Consider the following 20,286-nt stretch of genomic DNA (forward strand, 5'->3'; position numbering starts at 1 on the left):
TTGAGCTGGTAAAACTGTTTCCTTAGTGAATAAGGGTCTTTCCAACCCTAGGATTTATTGGATTTGTGAGTTGTTTAGGCTATGAAAATTTTTTTTTTATTTTTTATTTTTTTATTTTTTTATTTTTTTATTATTTTTTTTTTTTTTGAGGCGGAGTCTCGCTCTGTCGCCCGGACTGGAGTGCAGTGGCCAGATCTCAGCTCACTGCAAGCTCCGCCTCCCGGGTTTACGCCATTCTCCTGCCTCAGCCTCCCCAGTAGCTGGGACTACAGGCGCCCGCCACCTCGCCCGGCTAGTTTTTGTATTTTTAGTAGAGACGGGGTTTCACTGTGTTAGCCAGGATGGTCTCGATCTCCTGACCACGTGATCCGCCCGTCTCGGCCTCCCAAAGTGCTGGGATTACAGGCTTGAGCCACCGCGCCCGGCCGAAAATTTTTTGAATTGTTTGTCAACATCGGAAAATTTCATAGTTTCATATAAAAATATGAATTTTTCATTTCTCTTTGGATAATGAGCATTTCTAGCCACAACAGGCCCACATTCCCACATGGTGTAAGTTAGCTGGAGTTGAGTAGTCAAATACCATAGACTGTTGATTACTCCCAGTCTCTGTTTTCTTTTTTGGGAACAGTAATGGAACTCCCATTTTTTGACTGAGGACATGGCCACCTGGAATAAAGATAGTTTCCTTTTCAGTTAGGTGTGACCAGGAGTTCTGGCCAATAGTATGTCAGTGAAAAATGGTGTGTGAAACCTCTGGGAAGTGTTCCCAAAGGGAGGGAGTGTGCCTTTTTCCTTCCTGTCTTTCTTGTTGGGTTAGAATGTGGATATCATGATTAGAGCAATTACCTTGTACCACAAGGAGGAAGCTGTTGAGAGAGGGTGCAAGACTCATCTGATAGAAAGAGCCTAGGTTCCTGATGATCTTGGAACCAGCATACCAACTGAGGACTACTTTCCTGCATTTTATCAAAAGAAACTTAATCTATATTCTATTGTAGGTATGTTATTTTGGGTTTTCAGATAAACATACTTCTAATTCATGAAAGTCATTGCCATTGGGCAAGTGTTCTTAAGTTTGTCTTAATTCCTACCACTACCTAATGTCTCCTTAACATTGATGCGGAGCTGCCATTTATCATCACATCACAATACTGTTTTTCTCTTTATTATAAATGGGACAGTGAAAAACTGCACAGCCATGTGTTTCAAAAGAAGAGCATATATCCTTGTGGAAGTAGAGATTGTTCCTACATGACTAATACTGCACACCAACTATTAATGCACTAATTGTACATGATTTAGGAAGCTATTTTGAAACAAAATACAGTAAGAAATAACGACCAGAATAGTAAAGACATGTAATGAGAAACTTAATTTAATGAAAAACTCAATGAACTGAAAGCAGGGACTAGAATTATAGCAGACTTTTTTCATAAAAATACAGTAAGTGGTAATGGTGCAAAATACATTTAATGAAAAAATTTTCTTGGCATGAAAACCTTGTGCCAATGATGAGTTTATGAAAAGATTGATTGCAGCAAAAATTGTGTCCTGAACAGAAACTAATATTTGCAAATAGAAGTTTAACCAGGTATAATATTTCTTAGTATGGTGAAGCTGGGGTGAAGGGACTTATACAGTTTCATGAAAAGGTTAAATTATTTGTAGCTTTTTTTAAGCTATTAAGAGTAGAGATATAAAATATATAAATACCATCCAGTTAGCTATAGTCATTTGTGGTATCAGAAAGGTTTTAAGTGTTTGAATAACTTTTTTTTTTGAGATGGAGTTTCGCTCCTCGCCCAGGATGGAATGCAATGGCATGATCTCGGCTCATTGCAACCTCTGCCTCCCAGGTTCAAGTCCTTTTGAGTAGCTGGGACTACAGGTGCACACCACCATGCCCGGCTAATTTTTGTATTTTTAGTAGAGATGAAGTTTCACCATGTTGGTCAGGCTGGTCTCAAACTCCTGACTTCAGGTGATCCACCTGCCTCAGCCCGCCAAAGTGCTGGGATAACAGGCGTGAGCCACCGCGCGCGGCCTGAATAACTTTAAAAATTTTTTTTTTTTCTGGGACGGAGTCGCACTCTGTCACCCAGGCTGGAGTGCAGTGGCGCGATCTCCGCTCACTGCAAGCTCCACCTCCCAGGTTCACGCCATTCTCCTGCCTCAGCCTCCCGAGTAGCTGGGACCTCAGGCGCCTGCCACCACGCCCAGCTAATTTTTTTGTGTTTTTAGTAGAGACGGGGTTTCACCATGTTAGCCAGGATGGTCTTGATCTCCTGACCTCGTGATCTGCCCACCTCAGCCTCCCAAAGTACTGGGATTACAGGCCTGAGCCACCGCACCCAGCCTAAAAACTTTTTTTTTTTTTTTTTTGAGACGGAGTCTTGCTCCGCCACCCAGGCTGGAGTGCAGTGGCCGGATCTCAGCTCACTGCAAGCTCCGCCTCCCGGGTTTACGCCATTCTCCTGCCTCAGCCTCCCGAGTAGCTGGGACTACAGGCGCCCGCCTCGTCGCCCGGCTAGTTTTTTGTATTTTTAAGTAGAGACAGGGTTTCACCGTATTAGCCAGGATGGTCTCGATCTCCTGACCTCATGATCCGCCCGTCTCGGCCTCCCAAAGTGCTGGGATTACAGGCTTGAGCCACCGCGCCCGGCCCTAAAAACTTTTTTAAAGACAGGATCTTGCTGTGTTGGCCAGGCTGGTCTCAAATTCTTGGCCTCAAGCAATCCTCCCACCTTGGCCTCTCAGTGTTGGGATTACAGGTGTGAGCCACTGTGACTGGCCTTGAATAACTTGAACATTGTGACAACAGTGGGTACATCAGGAAATAATTTTTTTGTGTTGAGTGAAGTGCTTATAAACAGGACTGCAGGAGGTACTCCAGCAAATCAATGTTAACACTGAACTTAGTTTAGAAAATGTAAGCCCACAGAGGCAATTTGCACAAGTCATATGATGTTTGTTTCATAATTCAATAGGAGTAATGTTTAACTGAAAAAGAAAACATGTTATGAATGTAGTAGTTCATCCTATGAAATGGATGTGCTACCATGGTTTGAACCACAGGAGGCATATCCATGCTTTACTTGATAAATTGTGCAAAATAGAAGAGGTACGAAACTGGAGATCTTTTCTTGGATGGTTGTGAGAAATTGGTTTGTGTTGTCTAAAGCAAGTGTTAGTTAAAGATTTAGTCAAAGATTGTGCCTTTGGTTGAGATTATATACACTCTATTTCTCTGCAAGTATGTTTATAACCAGTTACACAAATGAGCGTATGTTCATAACCAGCTACATACACTCTATTTTTCTGCAACTATGTTCATAACCATTTTATTGATCTAATTTCTTGCCAAACTATCTTTGGGAAATTCAGCCAGGAAAAATCTGGCCTTTCACATGCAGAAGTTATTTTCCAGAAATTTAAGTGATGTTTACCCCTTGAGGGGCTAAGAATTGAATTCCAAAATAGTTGAGTTTAAAATTTATAAAAATGAAGGAACTTGGATCAGTTTGCCTTTTTTCTTTTTCTTTTCTTTTTGAGACAGAGTGGGCTCTGTTGCCCTGGCTGTAGTCAGTGGCACAATCTCAGCTCATTGCAACCTCTGCATCCCAGGTTCAAGGATTCTCCTGCCTCAGCTTCCAAGTAGCTGGGACTACAGGTACGTGCCACCATGCCCGGCTAATTTTTTTTGTATTTTTAGTAGAGATGGGGTTTCACCGTGTTAGCCAGGATGGTTTTGATCTCCTGACCTCGTGATCTGCCTGCTTCAGCCTCCCAAAGTGCTGGGATTATAGGCGCGAGCCAACGTGCCCGGCAGCTTTTTAAAAATTAATAATGGTAAGGCTGGGCGTGGTGGCTCACTCCTGTAATCCCAGCACTTTGAGAGGCGGAGGTGGGCAGATCACCTGATGGCAGGAGTTTAAGACCAGCCTGGCCAACATGGTGAAACCCTGTCTCTACTGAAAATACAAAAATTAGTCAGACATGGTGGCATGCACCTATAATCCCAGCTACTCGGGAGGCTGAGGCAGGAGAATCGCTTGAATCTGGGAGGCGGAGTTTGTAGTGAGCTGAGATCACGCCATTGCACTCCAGCCTGGGCGACAGGGCAAGACTCCATCTCAAAAAAAAAAGAAAAAAAAAATTGATAAGGGCTCAAAAATTGAAGTTACCACAGTATACTGTAGTTTTGAAAACTAACCTTGAACTAAATTATATAAATAACTCATGTTGATATTTATTATTATTTTTTGAGACAGAGTCTCACTCTGTTATCCAGGCTGGAGTACAATGGCACAATCTCAGCTCACTGCAACCTCTGCCTCCCGGGTTCAAATGATTCTCCCTCCTCAGCTTCCCAAGTAGCTGGGATTATGGGCATGCGCCACCACGCCTCGCTAATTTTTGTATTTTTGTAGAGACGGGGTTTCACCATGTTGGCCAGACTGCTCTCGAACTCCTGACCTCAGGTGATCTGCCTGCCTCAGCCTCCCAAAGTGCTGGGATTATAGGCATGAGCCACCGTGTCTGGCCCAGGTAGCTATTTTAATTGTATGAAAAAAAAAAAAAACAAACCCACAAAAAACAAAACTGAGCAAGGAAGTCTATTTTAGAAAAACCATATCTGTGAAAAACTTTTTTATTTATTGGACTAAAATATTGACCCCAAATAGGGCAGGAGAAACTGTCACATTTCTCTGGTTCCAGGCAAAAATATTTATTTATTTATTTATTTATGAGACGGAGTCTCGCTCTGTCACCCAGGTTGGCGGGCAGTGGCGCGATCTCGGCTCACTGCAAGCTCCACCTCCCAGGTTCACGCCATTCTCCTGCCTCAACCTCCCAAGTAGCTGGGACTACAGGTGCCTGCCACCACGCCTGGCTGATTTTTTGTATTTTTAGTAGAGATGGGGTTTCACTGTGTTAGCCAAGATGGTCTCGATCTCCTGACCTCGTGATCTGCCCACCTCGGCCTCCCAAAGTGCTGGGATTACAGGCGTGAGCCACCGTGGCCAGCAGGCAAAAATATTTATAGAAGAAAAATATAATCAAAATACCTATTTTTAATTGGATATTTGAATTTTACATCAGAAAATTTAATCTCTAATATAGTTATGTTACATTCTTATACCACAGTACAATACAAAAAATACAATTCTTACATTTGATTCTTGCTACCCCAACTCTTTCATTAATTTACCATGTCTTCCTGCCCTTTGTGAGGATTTGAGATTTCCTGCATTTTTTTCTGGGTACAAAGCAGTGACCTGAAGCATACAGACTTTTCAGAACAATTTGTCATTTTTCCATAATGGAGGAAAACAAGAGCAGAAAGTCCAGAACTTTAGAGTCAAGGGCAATAGAGAAATTCAGTCCAACCATAATATTACCAAATGGGAACAGACTAGAAGTGAAGATCTTATTAAAAAAATCTGAACTCAAGATTTCCTAAAGTTCTCTTACTTTTGTTTGCTGTTGAGTCACAAGGCAAGTCTCAAAATAACCTGCCTATGGGAGAAAATTACTAAGCCCCAAGAGCCCACTAGAAAGATGCAGGGAGGATCTATGTTGGGTGTACAGGCCAATAGCAACTTAGAGAATGGGACCCTCTGCCATACTGTGAGAAGAAAAACTACAAGATAAATGTGATACCCAGCTTATCAACTAGTATTTAATAACACCTTAAAAAATTCATACATCATAAATTACAGAAATAATAACCAATTAAGAACTTAATCATTTGTGAAGTAGAGCTATTGGTTCGTAGTTAAGTGCTTGGTAATTGTGTTGTTCGCTAATTAATTTTAAAAAATATGTATTTTTTGGCATCAACTATCTGCCAAGCAGTGTTCCAGGTGCTGGAGAGCAGTAAGAACAAAAATCTCTGCCCTTATGGAGTATATATTTTAGAAGGGAAAGACTAAATAAGCAGATCATGTCCTGGAGAAGGTGAAATTTGAGTGAATTTTGACAAGAGCTCAGAGCCCAATAATCCTGAGGTTTTTAAATAAAAAGAGTTCTATTGGCCAGGTGCGGTGGCTCATGCCTGTAATGCCAGCACTTTGGGAGGCAGAGTCAGGCGGATCATTAGGTCACGAGATCGAGACCATCCTGGCTAACATGTTGAAACCCCATCTCTACTAAAAATGCAAAAAATTAGCCAGGCATGGTGGTAGGCACCTGTAGTCCCAGCTACTCGGGAGGCTGAGGCAGGCGGATGGCGTGAACCCGGGAGGCTGAGCTTGCAGTGAGCCGAGATTGCCCACTGCATTCCAGCCTGGGCGACAGAGTGAGACTCCATCTCAAAAAAAAAAAAAAAAAAGAGTTCTATTGGCTGAGTGATTCTTATAATTCAGAACTTTATTTCATTTATTCTTACAACTTTCTAAAGGGTATTTTATTCCCTTTCTACAAATGAAGAAACTTTCAAAATCAAATAGCTAATCAATGATGGCTTCATAATAATTCACATGGAAACTTTACTTTAAAAGTGTAATTCAGGCAAAATTCATTCCATTAGAATTTGAGTGTTCATTCAGTATTAAGACAATTCATGAAACTTTTATAATGACACTCTACCTCTGCCTTCAATGAACTTTAATTAGTTTTGAACATAAACCTCTAATTATTTATGCATACCATTTTTAAATGCTTTCTAAATATGATGACATGTGATTTCAGAGCGGGAATAAACCTTAATAATTTTCTATTCCAGTTTTCTGTCCCCTTCCTTTTTTTTTTTTTTTTGAGATGGAATCTCGCTCTGTTGCCCAGGCTGGAGTGCAGTGGTGTGATCTCACACGCCTCTGGGGTTCACGCCATTTCCTGCCTCAGCCTCCGGAGTGGCTGGGACTACCGGTGCCTGCCTAATTTTTTTTTTTGTATTTTTAGTAAAGATGGAGTTTCACTGTGTTAGCCAGGATGGTCTCCATCTCTTGACCTCATGATGCGCCCGCCTCAGCCTCCCAAAGTGCTGGGATTACAGGCGTGAGCCACCACGCCCGATGCTTCCTTCACTTTTAACCAATGAAAAAAAGAAGGTAAAAAATATCCAAATATATGTATTTCCTTGTTAGTTACCTAAGACGGACTCAGGCCTTTTGATTTCCAGTCCACTGTTATTTATTTATTTCTCTTTCTTTTCATTTTTTTTGAGACAGAGTCTGGCTCTGTCACCCACAGTGGAGTGCAGTGGGGCGATCTCAGCTCACTGCAACCTCTGCCTTTAGGGTTCAAGCGATTCTCCTGCCTCTGACGCCCATAGTGCTGGGATTACAGGTGTGAGCCACTGCTCCCAGCCTTATTTTTTTTATAAAACTATTATGATTTAAAAAATAATCTTACCATTCTTTAATGTCCATAGTGATCATCAGTGATTTATTCTAATAACTTTTTCCATAGTACTCTGCATTTTGCATATATAATATATACAAGAAACCATTACAATAGTACAATAAAAAGTTAATAACTCAGTTCTCAAAGACTTATTAGGAATGTTCTTTGTTTCAGCATAACTTTGAACAGTGTATTTATTTAGAAAATATACAGATTTACACAACAGTGGATGATACCATCATGCAGGGTGTAGAGAAGATGGAATTAAGTGTCTGAGCCACATGGGAGAAGCAGCTCTCCGGCTCCTGCTGGTGTTTTTACAGAAGGTGTTGACAAGCTCTCATTTAGTACTGTCGCTGATCCTTGCCACAAAGGATGAAATGAACAAAAGAGAAGTGGCTTGTGCCAGTCACCTGAGCCAATAAATTGTTGCCTTAAAGAGCTGACTACAGGCCGGCCACGGTGGGCTCATGCCTGTAATCCCAGCACTTTGGGAGGCCAAAGTGGGCAGATCACCTGAGGTCAGGAGTTCGAGATCAGCCTGACCAACATGGAGAAACCCTGTCTCTACTAAAAATACAAAAGAAGCCGGGCATGGTGGCGCATGCCTGTAATCCCAGCTTGGTATGATCTCAACAGCACAGTAACAAAAGCGCAAGTACAGAAATGAAATTACATGAAACTAAAAAGCTTCTGCACAGCAAAGGAAACAACAGGGTGAAGAGACAACCTACAGAATGGAGAAAAAATATTTATAAACTATAGATCTGATAAGGAGTTAATATCCAAAATACATAAGGAACTCAACTCAATAGCTGGAAAACGACCCATTTAAAAATGGGCAAAGAACCTGAAAAGACAGTTCTCAAAAGAAGACATGCAAATAGCCAGCAGATATGTGAAAAAAAATCAACATCAGCAGTCACCAGGGAAATGCAAATTAAAACAACAATGAGATATCACCTAACACCTGTTAGAACGGCTATTATCAATAAGACAAAAGATAACAAGTTTTGGCAAGGATGTGGAGAAAAAGGAATTCTTGCATATTCTTGGTAGGAATGTCAATTAGTACAGCCATTATGGAAGACAGTATGGAGGTTCTGCAAAAAGTTAAAAATAGAACTACATATGATCCAGCAATCCTACTACTGGGCTTATATCCAAAGGATATGAAATCAGTACGTCAAAGAGATATCTGCACTACCAGGTTCATTGCAGCATTATTCACAATAGCCAGGATATAGCATCAACCTAAGCATCTATCAATGGTTGAATGGATAAAGAAAATGTGGTACATTTACACAAACAGCTGATCTCATAGAAGTAGAGAGTAGAATGGTGGTTACCAGGAGCTAGGGTGGTTGGAGAGACATTGGTCAAAGGATACAAAATTTCAGTTAAATAGGGGAAATTAGTGCAAGAGACCTATTGCACAACATAGTAACTATAGTTACAAGATTACAATTAATTTTGAAAAATGATAAGAGAATGGATGTAAAGTGTTCTTACCACAGAAATGGTCACTATGTGAGGTAATGCATATGTCAGTTAGCTAGATTTAGTCATTCTATGATGTATACATGCTTCAACACAGTATGTTGTACATGGTAAATACATACAATTTTATCTGTCAGTTGAAAAAAAAATCAATTGTAAAAGCAGGTGCTTGGAAAACATTTAGCTGGAAAGGTCTGATATGAGGTCTAACCCTTATACACTTAAAAACTCAACAACTGGCTGGGTGAAGTGGCTCACGCCTGTAATCCCAGCACTTGGAGAGGCCGAGGCGGGTGGATCATTTGAGGTCAGTAGTTCGCGACCAGCCTGGCCAACACGGTGAAACACCATCTCTACTAAAGATACAAAAAATTAGCCAGGCGCCGTGGCGGGAGCCTGTAATCCCATCTACTTGGGAGGCTGAGGCAGAAGAATTGCTTGAACCTGGGAGGTGAAGGTTGCAGTGAGCCGAGATGACAACACTGCACTCCAGCCTGGGTGACAGAGTGAAACTCCATCTCAGAAAACAAAACAAAACAAAACAAAACAAAACACAAAAAAACCCTCAACAACTGTATACTTTTGGTATTCAAGCTCATAAAAGCCTCATTTACTAGTCTACTGCTGGTAAGGATCAGGAAGGGAATATTAAGATTACCTTCATGATAATCACTCGTGGGTTGACACAGGAGACAGTAACATAGAAATTTTGTTACAACATTTCATATTTAAGCCAGATTCCCTGCCAGGATATTTTCTGCTTGAATTAATGAGGCAGGATTTGGTCATATCTTAATGAGTTTCATAAAGAAAAGAGTTCAAGCATTAGTGCAAACTGCCTTCTGACATTAAAATAAAACAAAGCAAACATGGGATTTTCACAAAGTTAAAAGCCTCCTGTGATGCACATTTTGGATTGTAGGAGACATTGATCCCAAAAATGTTTAACATAAAGCATGGTTAATTAAATGAAACGATTGAAAACTGTGAATACATGAAGAAGAAAGAATAAAATAATTTTGATGTTACCATTTCAACTACTATTTTTGATATAATTATTCTTGGCAAAATCATTCTTGAAAGTGGAAATGAGCGGGCCGACAGTATAGCAAGTAAGAGAAAGTCAATACTGGTGGCCTCCACTTGCTGATCCTCTGAGACTGCATCTTATAGTTCATAAAATCTGCTGAAGGTCACAATTGAGGTACAATGACTTGTGTCATTGTAGCAATGAGGGCTTCCCCAGGCCACAGCATCTGGGATCAAGGAACACATTTTGACTAAATAAACTATACAGAAGCCTGTTTTAGAATTTTATGCAAATATTAACCTCATTTTAAAACATGAGGAAAAAAATTACCCACATTTAGGGCTAATTTAGCTGTCAGGAATAGACCGTACAGTTGAAAAAAACATACGGTCTCATTTAAAAAGTTTCAGCAGAGACACAAAGGTACTAAAGGTGATATTCATCCTTCTTCATCACTGCTGCTCCAGGCATCTTCAAAGGCCGGATTTAATTGTGATTTTGTTGTAGTCTAAAAAAAAAAAAAAGAAAAAGAAAAAGGAAGATTCTGTTTTTTCTACTTCATAATTTTAGGCTCATAATAAAGTTACAAAATATATAGCAATTACATTATTTTGGAAGAAAATGTAAAACTGTTAATTTCAGAACAAAAATAATATAAGAAACAACCCATATACAATATAAGATAATGTAACTTCATTTTAAACAGACAATACCAGACTTTACCCAAACACCGTTTCCTTTAATCACCTCACAAATACATACAAACATACATACATACATACATACATACATATATTATGATGCTGCTATTTCTCAAGGTATTTCTCAACAACTCTTTGGAATTACCTGGAGAAAGTGGCACTCTGATATCCATGAGCTAAGACTGGACTCCAGGTGTACAGTCTGACCTGACAGCCCAAAATATCAATGTTGGCAACTCTTTAATTGTTTAGATGAAAATAACTTTTACAAATAAACAAATACCCAAATATGGAAAATAAGGTATTCAAGCTGAACAATACCATTTTTAGTCCAAAAATAATGTGGGTTATTAAGTAGTGATATTTATGTACTTATTTGTTATATTTGCTTATTTTATAGGTTGGTAGGGCAGTTCAGTAAAACATGCAAAACAGGTCAGAAATGGTAAGCTGTTTACTTTTTAATTTTTTATTTTTGAGACGGAGTCTTGCTCTGTCGCCCAGGCTGGGGTGCAATGGCCGGATCTCAGCTCACTGCAAGCTCCGCCTCCCGGGTTCACGCCATTCTCCTGCCTCAGCCTCCCAAGTAGCTGGGACTACAGGCGTCCGCCACCTCACCCGGCTAGTTTTTTGTATTTTTTAGTAGAGACGGGGTTTCACCGTGTGAGCCAGGATGGTCTCGATCTCCTGACCTCGTGATTCGCCCGTCTCGGCCTCCCAAAGTGCTGGGATTACAGGCTTGAGCCACCGCGCCCGGCCGGTAACATGTTTATAATCAGCACATAGGTTTCCCTCAGGGATTTGTCTGAAGGATAACATCTATCTAGATGATATTTAAAACAACAAAAAGGTGATTAGCAACTAGAGAAATTTTAATCATCTGTGGTATTTCAAATCAGTTCATTTTGGGGAAAACCGAATAGCTACTTCTGATTCTCTTGCAAATAACTAAAAGGGCTTATTTGGTCTCATTTTTAAAGTAACTGGGTATTATGAGCCAGGTTTGCTTCTTTTTGTGTAACTTTTACAACTGCTACAATTTTATTCAGATTTCAATTCCAATGCTGTATTAGCATCGAGACTACTGTTAAGTTATTTTAGATGTACTGCCTTTTATAACTTATATAAATTTTTTTTTTTCTTTTTTTTTTTGAGACGGAGTCTCTGTCGCCAGGGCTGGAGTGCAGTGGCCGGATCTCAGCTCACTGCAAGCTCCGCCTCCCAGGTTCACGCCATTCTCCTGCCTCCGCCTCCCAAGTAGCTGGGACTACAGGCGCCCGCGTCGCCCAGCCAGTTTTTTGTATTCTTTAGTAGAGACGGGGTTTCACCGTATTAGCCAGGATGGTCTCGATCTCCTGACCTTGTGATCCGCCCGTCTCGGCTTCCCAAAGTGCTGGGATTACAGGCTTGAGCCACCGCGCCCGGCCAGAAATTTTTTTAAGGGTAACCCCTACTGCATGTCTGAGAATGTTTATTTTCCTTTTGATGAATATAACTGTGAATCTTACAATTCGAACAATGAAAACAGTAGAAAAAGTTAAGTGTTCCCAGTAAATTTCCCAAGTATCAGCTAGAATAGTTGGAAAACAATATACTAATTTAGGCATTCTTTATTGTTAAACAGATTACATTATTAAACCTAATGTCGGCTATACTCCAAATGTCCAGATACAAAATTATTATTATTATTATTTGAGATGGAGTCATGGCATGATCTCGGCTCACTGCAACCTCTCCCTCCCAGGTTCAAGCGAGTCTTCTGCCTCAGTCTCCTGAGTAGCTGGGACTACAGGTGCGTGCCACCACACCCAGTGAATTTTTGTATTTTTAGTAGAGATGGGGTTTCACCATATTGGCCAGTCTGGTCTCGAACTCCAGACCTCGTGATCCACCAGCCTTGGCCTCCCAAAGTGTTGGGATTACAGGCGTGAGCCACGGCTCCCGGCCATGAAACTATTATTAAACCTCAGCTAACTACTCACCGATTTCTAGCCACAGTCCACTTATTTGCAACAGTTGTATACTGAAGTCTGTTTATTTATTCTTTCATCCAAACATTTACTGAATTTTCTGTCTTTTTGGGTTTTCAGTTTAACTTAAATTATGTTATTTAGTGAGAGTTTATTGAAAGACATCTTGTCATTAGGGGTTAGCTGACTACTCTTCCCTACTCTGTCTCTAGAAGCCTTTAACTTTGCCTTTGATAGCTACCAAAAATAGCCCTGGGAAAACACACACACACACACACACACACACACACACGTCCCTAGGTGGATAAGCCACACAAGGGCCATGCTTCCTAATCCTACTGTGGAAACCTAGTGTGTAACCTATTAAAAATTTTAATTTCAGTTGAAAATTCAACAGAAAAGCAAAATTACACTTCATTATATGTTATTTTTGTATGGTAAGCAAAGAAACAAATGAAAATCATAATCAGTTGCATATAAATTATTTCACTTTTCAGTGAAACAATGATATATGAATGCATTACAGTATTTTAGAAATATATTTTATTGCCAAAACAATCACATATAAAATATTATACTGGTAGTATGATAAAGCTGCAGTAAAAATGTGGTAGATGGATATGGTACACATTACCATTTGAGACCCACTGATCAAGTGTCACTGCTATTATTTCAGTTTTCTCTACATCTCCTCCTAGTGGACATCCAGTCTGTGCTTGAACATATTCATCTCTATCTCACCAGGTTGTCAGTTCTACTGATAGATAGTGTCAATGTTATAGAAATAATGAAGCATGAGTTTAGGGGGGACCTAGTTATGAGTTTAGAGAAGAAATAGAACCAAACTTAACATCTACAAGGATATTTCTTGATAACTTTCAAATTTCTGACTGGTAATTAGTGGCAAGCCTCAGGGTTGTTTGTTAGCAAGTACATCGACACAACTGGTATGTAAAACAGTTATACATTGTGTGAATGTCAAAACAAAGTAAGATTCTTAGAGAGAGGTCACGTGTAAACTGAATAAACCCACCCTATAGATCTCAGGCAGGAAAAGGTAATTAGGAGTTATAGATAGGCTTGTCTTGACCAGACCAGCTTTTAGAAAGTAGGGTCAAAAGGAAGCCAGATTCCTCAAAATATAATAAAAGAGTCTGCCAATTAAATAAACAGATTTATAGTTAAATACCACAAATCCTGTCCCTATCATCCAGTGTTCTTCCTTTCTTTAGACAGAATTAAATTCATCTTCTGCTTTGGATATCAGGAGAAACACCCCTAAGGGATTATATCTTGGTTGATGGGGAGGTAACTCTCATCTGAAGAATGCATTTGAAAGGAAACCTAAGAATAAGTTTGATTAGACAATTCTGATGTTTGGAAATATCATGAGCTTGTCCCAGATCATAAGTATAATAAATGGCAGAACTGGGATTCAAACCCAGTTTCCTGAAGCTAAAGACTAAGTATGTGTATGTATACGTGTGTGTGTTTTTTTTGTTTTGTAGTGTGGTACACTGCCTCCTTGGGAAATAAATATCAAATAAATATACTTATTTTATAGTTGGGATAAAAGCACTTTTAAACATGGCTTAAATTATAAACATACATGTAAGGAATAGGGTCTTCTGGACAGACTGTTCTACTGGGATCTGCATTATGATCACATTCATATATTCACAGGAATATATATTTACAGGAATGTTTCAAGCTAAAATTTTACGGGAATAACCTTAGCATATACCATTTTATATTAGTATGAGAATGACTGCTATCTTTAAATATATGAACATGACATTTTAAAAGGTAAGGTTTTATAGCACTAAAACAAATACAAAGGTCAATTTGATTTTTCTATATCTCTATGTGATTTTCTAACTTGTTTTGCTTAATTTCTCATATATACAAGTTTGTTTACACAAAGAGTTCAAACTATCACTATAATGACATAACAAGGAAATAAACCATCAGTCACATATTATCTTTTTTTTCTTTGAGTCAAGGTCTCACTCTGTCACCCAGGCTTTGAGTATAGTGGTGCAGTTGTGGCTCACTGCAGCCTTGAACTCTTGGGCTCAAGTGATCCTCCGACCTCACCCTCGTAAGTAGCTGGAACTAGAGGTGAAAGCCACCAAACCTGGCTAATTTTGTTTATTTTTTGTAGAGATGGGGTCTTTCTATGTTGCCCAGGCTGGTCTTGAACTCCTGGACTCAAGTGATTCTCCCACCTCAGCCTCTCAAAGTGCTGAGATTACAGATGTGAGCCACCACACCTGGCCATATATTATCTTTATGAATTAAACAATTTAGTATTCTTCTAACATCCTTTTCTATACATAAGTCACTATAGATTTATTTTTCATTCATTTTTAATGTTTTCATTTGGTAAATAAAATGTTAACTTCCTAACATGGCTTACAGTGTTATAACTTGGTTTTAATGTATACAGCAATTCCCAAAGAGCAGGACACAATCATTACATAATGAAATGTAAAATAAATGGCTAAATCTAATTATTTGACCATACTAAGCTTTATACAGAAGAATATTCTGACATCAAAAGCAGCTGTATGCTAAAGTTAATCAAGCCACAATAAACCAAATTAGACATGTGATAAAATCTGGAAGTATGCATATGGCATTGGCTGGCTACTTAAAGATTTATCAAAGTGTATTTTTTTCTCTTTCTTTGGATTAAGGACAAAAGAAAATAATTCACAGGTTTGCACTGCAGTAAACCTTAGCAGTTGAAAATTTAGGTATGAAATACATATTGTCAATAGCTCTGAGATGCTATCAACTACCTCTATACAAATTATATTTTCATGTGGTTTTTGACATAGTCCTAGTTTTATGAAGGAACTAAACACAGTATATGAAAATGTTTTCTGAATGTCAAAAGTGATTTACCAGTAAGTTTTCCTTCACCTCCATTTAAGATGCTTTTACTATGACTTGGTTAAGATTACCTTAAGGTATTTCTAACTACATTATCTATATTTCCAAATTAAAGAAATACACACACACACACACACACAGACACACACACACATATATATATATATATAAACATTGTTTTTAGACATTGCTTTTGGATTTTTTATATTGTAGAAATTAAGATAAATGAGGATGATTAAGAGTGCTTAGGAGAATAAACCTTGGTGGGACAGAAACCACCTTTAAATAGCCTGTATCTTCCAACTGCTTGGTGCAAAAGCTAAAAAAAAATACAGAGGCTATTACTTTAGATCAGGGACAATGGTCTTGTTCATCTTTGTTTACCTACTGCGTTTTTAAGGTCTTTATTTACACTGTCATGTTTATACTGATTTATTTTCTATGAAAGGCACTGTCAGACTGCTGGTAGGGGTGTAAACTGGTAAAATTTGACATGAGAATAAAGTCTTAAAAATGTCCGCTGGGAGTGGTGGCTCATGCCTGTAATCCCAGCACTTTGGGAGGCCAAGGCAGGTGGAACACTTGAGGCCAGGAGTTGAAGACCAGCCTGACCAACATGGTGAAACCCCGTCTCTACTAAAAATACAAAAATTAGCCAGGTACAGTGGTGGGCACCTGTAATCCCAGCTAGTTGGGAAGCTGAGGCAGGAGAATTGCTTGAACCCAGGAGGCCGAAGTTGCAGTGAGCTGAGATTGCACCATTGCACTCCAGCCTGGGTGACAGAGTGAGACTCCATCTCAAAAAAAAAAAAAAAAAAGAAAAGAAAAAAGTCATATATAATAATTAAGAGATAATTACACTTCTAGGAATCTATCTAAAGACATAGTCAGAAATATTAAGAATTTTTTAACAGATATTTACCTTGATATTTATAATAATCAACAGAAATGCCTCCAATGAGGTAAATATTTAAATTGTGTTTTATCAATGACAGAATATCATTAGAAATGTTTATACATAGTTATTAATGACATGAAAAAAGGTTTATTGTACAATATTTATTAAAAAAGTAAGATACCAAGTTGAATGTCCAACCATGATATGAACTATGTTAAAAAACATACGCATAGGAAAAAACAGTTATGAAACAAATCAAAATGTTAATATTGATTGATTTGAGGAATTTTATGTTCTTTTTATATTTCTCTGAATTTTCAAAATGTATTAAAACAGTCAAATTATTTTTACAGAAAATGCCAAGAAATGCTTTTTTGTTGTTGTTGTTTTGAGATGGGGTCTCACTACATTGTCCAGACTGGTCTTGATTTCCAGGCTCAAGTGATCATCTTGGCTCAGTCTCCCAAGTACCTGAGATAGGTGCATGCCACTGGCAAGAAATGCTTTCAAGTCTCTCTCATATAAAGGATCAAAACATTATTTCTTATGATTTAGAAGTCACTATACAATTTGTGAAAATAATGTTTACCTCATCATCATCAGGAACTGGTTCGTATAAGGATGGAACCCAAGCCAGAATGTTGCAGTCTCTGCTACCACTGTAAAGTTCCTACAACACAGAAGGCAAAGATGATATTGTGGATCAAGAGCTGATACCAAACTGAAATGAATTATACCATTTTTGAAATAATTAGGTCACAGTAATTAGTTTAATGCTATTTCTACTCCCTAAAGAAACTAGGTTGATGCTCTTTTTCCTTTGTTTGTTAGTCAAGCTTTGTTTTGTATTTAAAAATAGTATTAGCATTTGTCAAGCTTACTAATGGTGTGAAAATTTTACAAATACATCCCAAATCCTAGCAGTTTTATCAATTATAGTATCCATATATTTTTAATGTCAGAGAAAGAAAGAGTTTGTCTTTCTGTGTCCAAATAACTGAGCTTCAATAAAGACTTCAGTGAAGAAACCATATGAGCTTCTAAAACAGGCCAAGTTCTCAAAAAGTTTTATTTAACTTACAGCTGCCTAACTGGCTGCAATTCAACAGAAGAGCTTGAAGATGTATATTCCATGCCTGTTGATAAGTTTACTTCATAAGGGGAAGCTTGGGGTGATGCACAGCCTATGTCAATGTCTACGGATATGCTGTTTGCTTATGGCTGAACAATGCTCACGCCCCTTCCTCCCAAAAATCAAAGAAATATGTTATATTGGCTTTTTTCCTCTGCTGTTTTATACAATTTGTTTTTATTATTGTACATCTCAAAAACAATATGAGGCATGGTATAACTGTGTTTTTTATTTAAGGGTGTGGGAAAAGGGAAAATAAGATTATATATTTATAGAAAATGTAGATTTAAAAAATTGTTAGATATACATTATCAAATTTCCTAAATAAAACAACATTTTGTTGACTGTATTACAAAATCTATACTATATGGCTACACAAACTAGCTGATGCAAAAATATATATGTTCAGTGCCCTTGAGTAATTTTATTTCCCTGAGAAGGCCAGGTAATGCCCAAGATAACTTGGTCAGATAAGCTTATAGGGCAATTCACAATAAGTATTAACACACCCAGTGAAGACATAAAGGATATTCTGTAGATATTCAAGAAAGAGATATTGAAAGCAGCAACATTTAAATTAGAATGACTAATAAAGAACACTGAGATAGAAGGATTTACATTAAGCCTTGAAGTGTCTGTGATAGATGGAGGAGTTCGTTTGGGCAGTAAGATTTTCTTAAAAAATAAGCGCAAAATATAAGTTACAACTGCAGTCCAAAAGACTTTTTTTCCCCCTGAGTCATATGAGAGTAAGTTGCCAACATTAGGCCTTATTACTCTTGAATAATTCAGTGTATTTTTCCTGTGAACAAGGGTACTTTCCTTTGTAGTTACAAAGTAACCAACAAAATCAGAAAATTCATATTACTACCACCATCTAAAGACCCTATTCATGTTTCATCATTTGTTCCAATACTGTCCTTTATAGCAAAAGGGGCCAGTTAAAAATCACATCCTGCACTTAGTCGTCAAGTCTCTTCAGTTTTCAAGCTGGAACAGTTCTTCAGTCTCTGGCTTTTCTGACCTTGACAATTTTGAAGATATATACCAGTTACTTTGTAGAATGCCCTTCACATTTGGATTGTCTTATGTTTCCTCATGATTAAATCTGAGTGATCCAATTTGGCCAGGAATATCACAGAAGTGATGTCCCATAACTGGGATGCTAACTTAGATTATTTGATGAAGGTGATGTGTACCAGGCTTCTTCAGGTTAAAATTAATCTTTTTAGTTTTGTACTTCATATTTTGTAGGGTGAGACATTGAGATTATGTAAATATCTCATCCTCATCAAATTTTCAATTTATGAATTTACTTACTTATCCCAGCCTAGATTCATGAATTTCTATTCTCTTGCCCATGTTGGAGTGCAGTGCTGTGAACACAGCTCACTCAATCTCCTGGGCTCAAGCGATCCTCTTGCTTCAGCCTCCTGCACAGCTGGGACTACAGGCATACACCATCACACCTGGCTGATTTTTTTATTTTCTGTAAATACAGGGCCTCATTCTGTTACTTAGGCTGGCCTGGAACTCCTGGGCTCAAGTGATCCTTTCAACCTCCCAAGTGCTGGGATTACAGGTGTGAGCCACTGTGCCCAACCATTGGCACGATTTTAATCCATTCTAGGCACACGTATTAGATAAGCTCCAATTTGGTGGAAAGAAATAATTTGTGGTCAGAGTACCTGGGATGAAATTTCAGCTGTGTCTCTAAGTAACCTTAGACAAGAAAAGAGGGACAATATTTTAATAATTTCTTTGAATACAAATACATGTGTTATCAATAACTACTTGCAGGTTAGGGGCAAGTCATGTCACCTCTCTGGTGCTTTAGTTTTCTTCTCTCAGAACACTAAAAATGTTTAACAACTAGTATACACCTTCTTATTGACTAGTAAGAGATAATGGCCATAGGGTTGGAGTAGGGTCTTATAGGTCCTCTTTTAGTTGCTGGGTTAAGGTGAGGTCTAAGAGGTCCCAGGGAAGGGGCTGAGGCTGACGGTCACTTGGGGGGCTTGGTGCAGCAGCTGTTTACCAGCCAGTAGGATACATCAATATTTAAATATTTTAATAATGAATACTGCCATAATGGTATATACTGGCTAAAAAATCAGGTCTATATATCTTACAGCACAGTGTCAGGCACAAATTAGGCAATCAGTATTAAAGAATGAATGAATAGGAGATTCACAAAGTGATAGTCTCCTGGAGCTCTAATAATCCATAATTTTCATTCTATCAGTATTTAACTTACATGAGTTTCATTTTCCTTACCTACAAAACAGGGAAAATACCAACTATCTTGCAATGTTAGACTCATTTAAAGGAGTACATGAGGTAATTTGTGCAAATGTTCTCTGAAAAAATGAAAAATGATCTGCTCCATTGGTGAGGTGAAAAGGTCTGGATGTAAAACAAACAAAAGTCAGCGTATTTAAGAAATTATATAGGTTGTATTAACTTCAAAACCTCCCTTTATTAGCCATTGATAGAAAATAAGAATAGATCATTCACACATACATAAACCAACATATACAAATTATATTTCATAATTAAATGCCTGTATTTCATTTCTTACCCAAAAGATTGTTTGCAAGAAATTATTTTAATTCACCACAGGTTTTCAATTGTTAAATCAATGAAGGTCATATGCAAAAGAAAGTGAATTCATACCAATCAAGTTGCACAGTATTATATTGATTCATTCATATATTGTATGCCATCTAAAAATCTAGACTATGCTAGTCTCTATTAAATAAATCCTACTACAAATGTGGATTAAAAGTATAACTCCTCAGAATGAA

General features: G+C 38.2%; 1 protein-coding gene across 2 annotated transcripts in view; it reads right to left on the reverse strand.

Annotated features, from left to right (window-relative positions):
- Window positions 1-9,541: 9,541 nt before the first annotated feature.
- ERCC8 (ERCC excision repair 8, CSA ubiquitin ligase complex subunit) overlaps window positions 9,542-20,286 on the reverse strand; it is a 79,344-nt gene continuing 68,599 nt past the window's right edge. For both annotated transcript variants that reach the window (XM_033179650.1, XM_033179651.1), the window contains 2 exons: window positions 16,937-17,017; window positions 9,542-10,388 (listed from right to left, as the gene is read on the reverse strand). In XM_033179650.1, coding sequence (XP_033035541.1) covers window positions 10,320-10,388; window positions 16,937-17,017 — 150 coding nt within the window. In that variant the 3' untranslated portion in view covers window positions 9,542-10,319. The remainder of the gene's footprint in view (window positions 10,389-16,936; window positions 17,018-20,286) is intronic.

This window comes from Trachypithecus francoisi, unplaced genomic scaffold (assembly GCF_009764315.1).
Source record: "Trachypithecus francoisi isolate TF-2019V2 unplaced genomic scaffold, Tfra_2.0 Lachesis_group2, whole genome shotgun sequence".
Taxonomy (NCBI): domain Eukaryota; kingdom Metazoa; phylum Chordata; class Mammalia; order Primates; family Cercopithecidae; genus Trachypithecus; species Trachypithecus francoisi.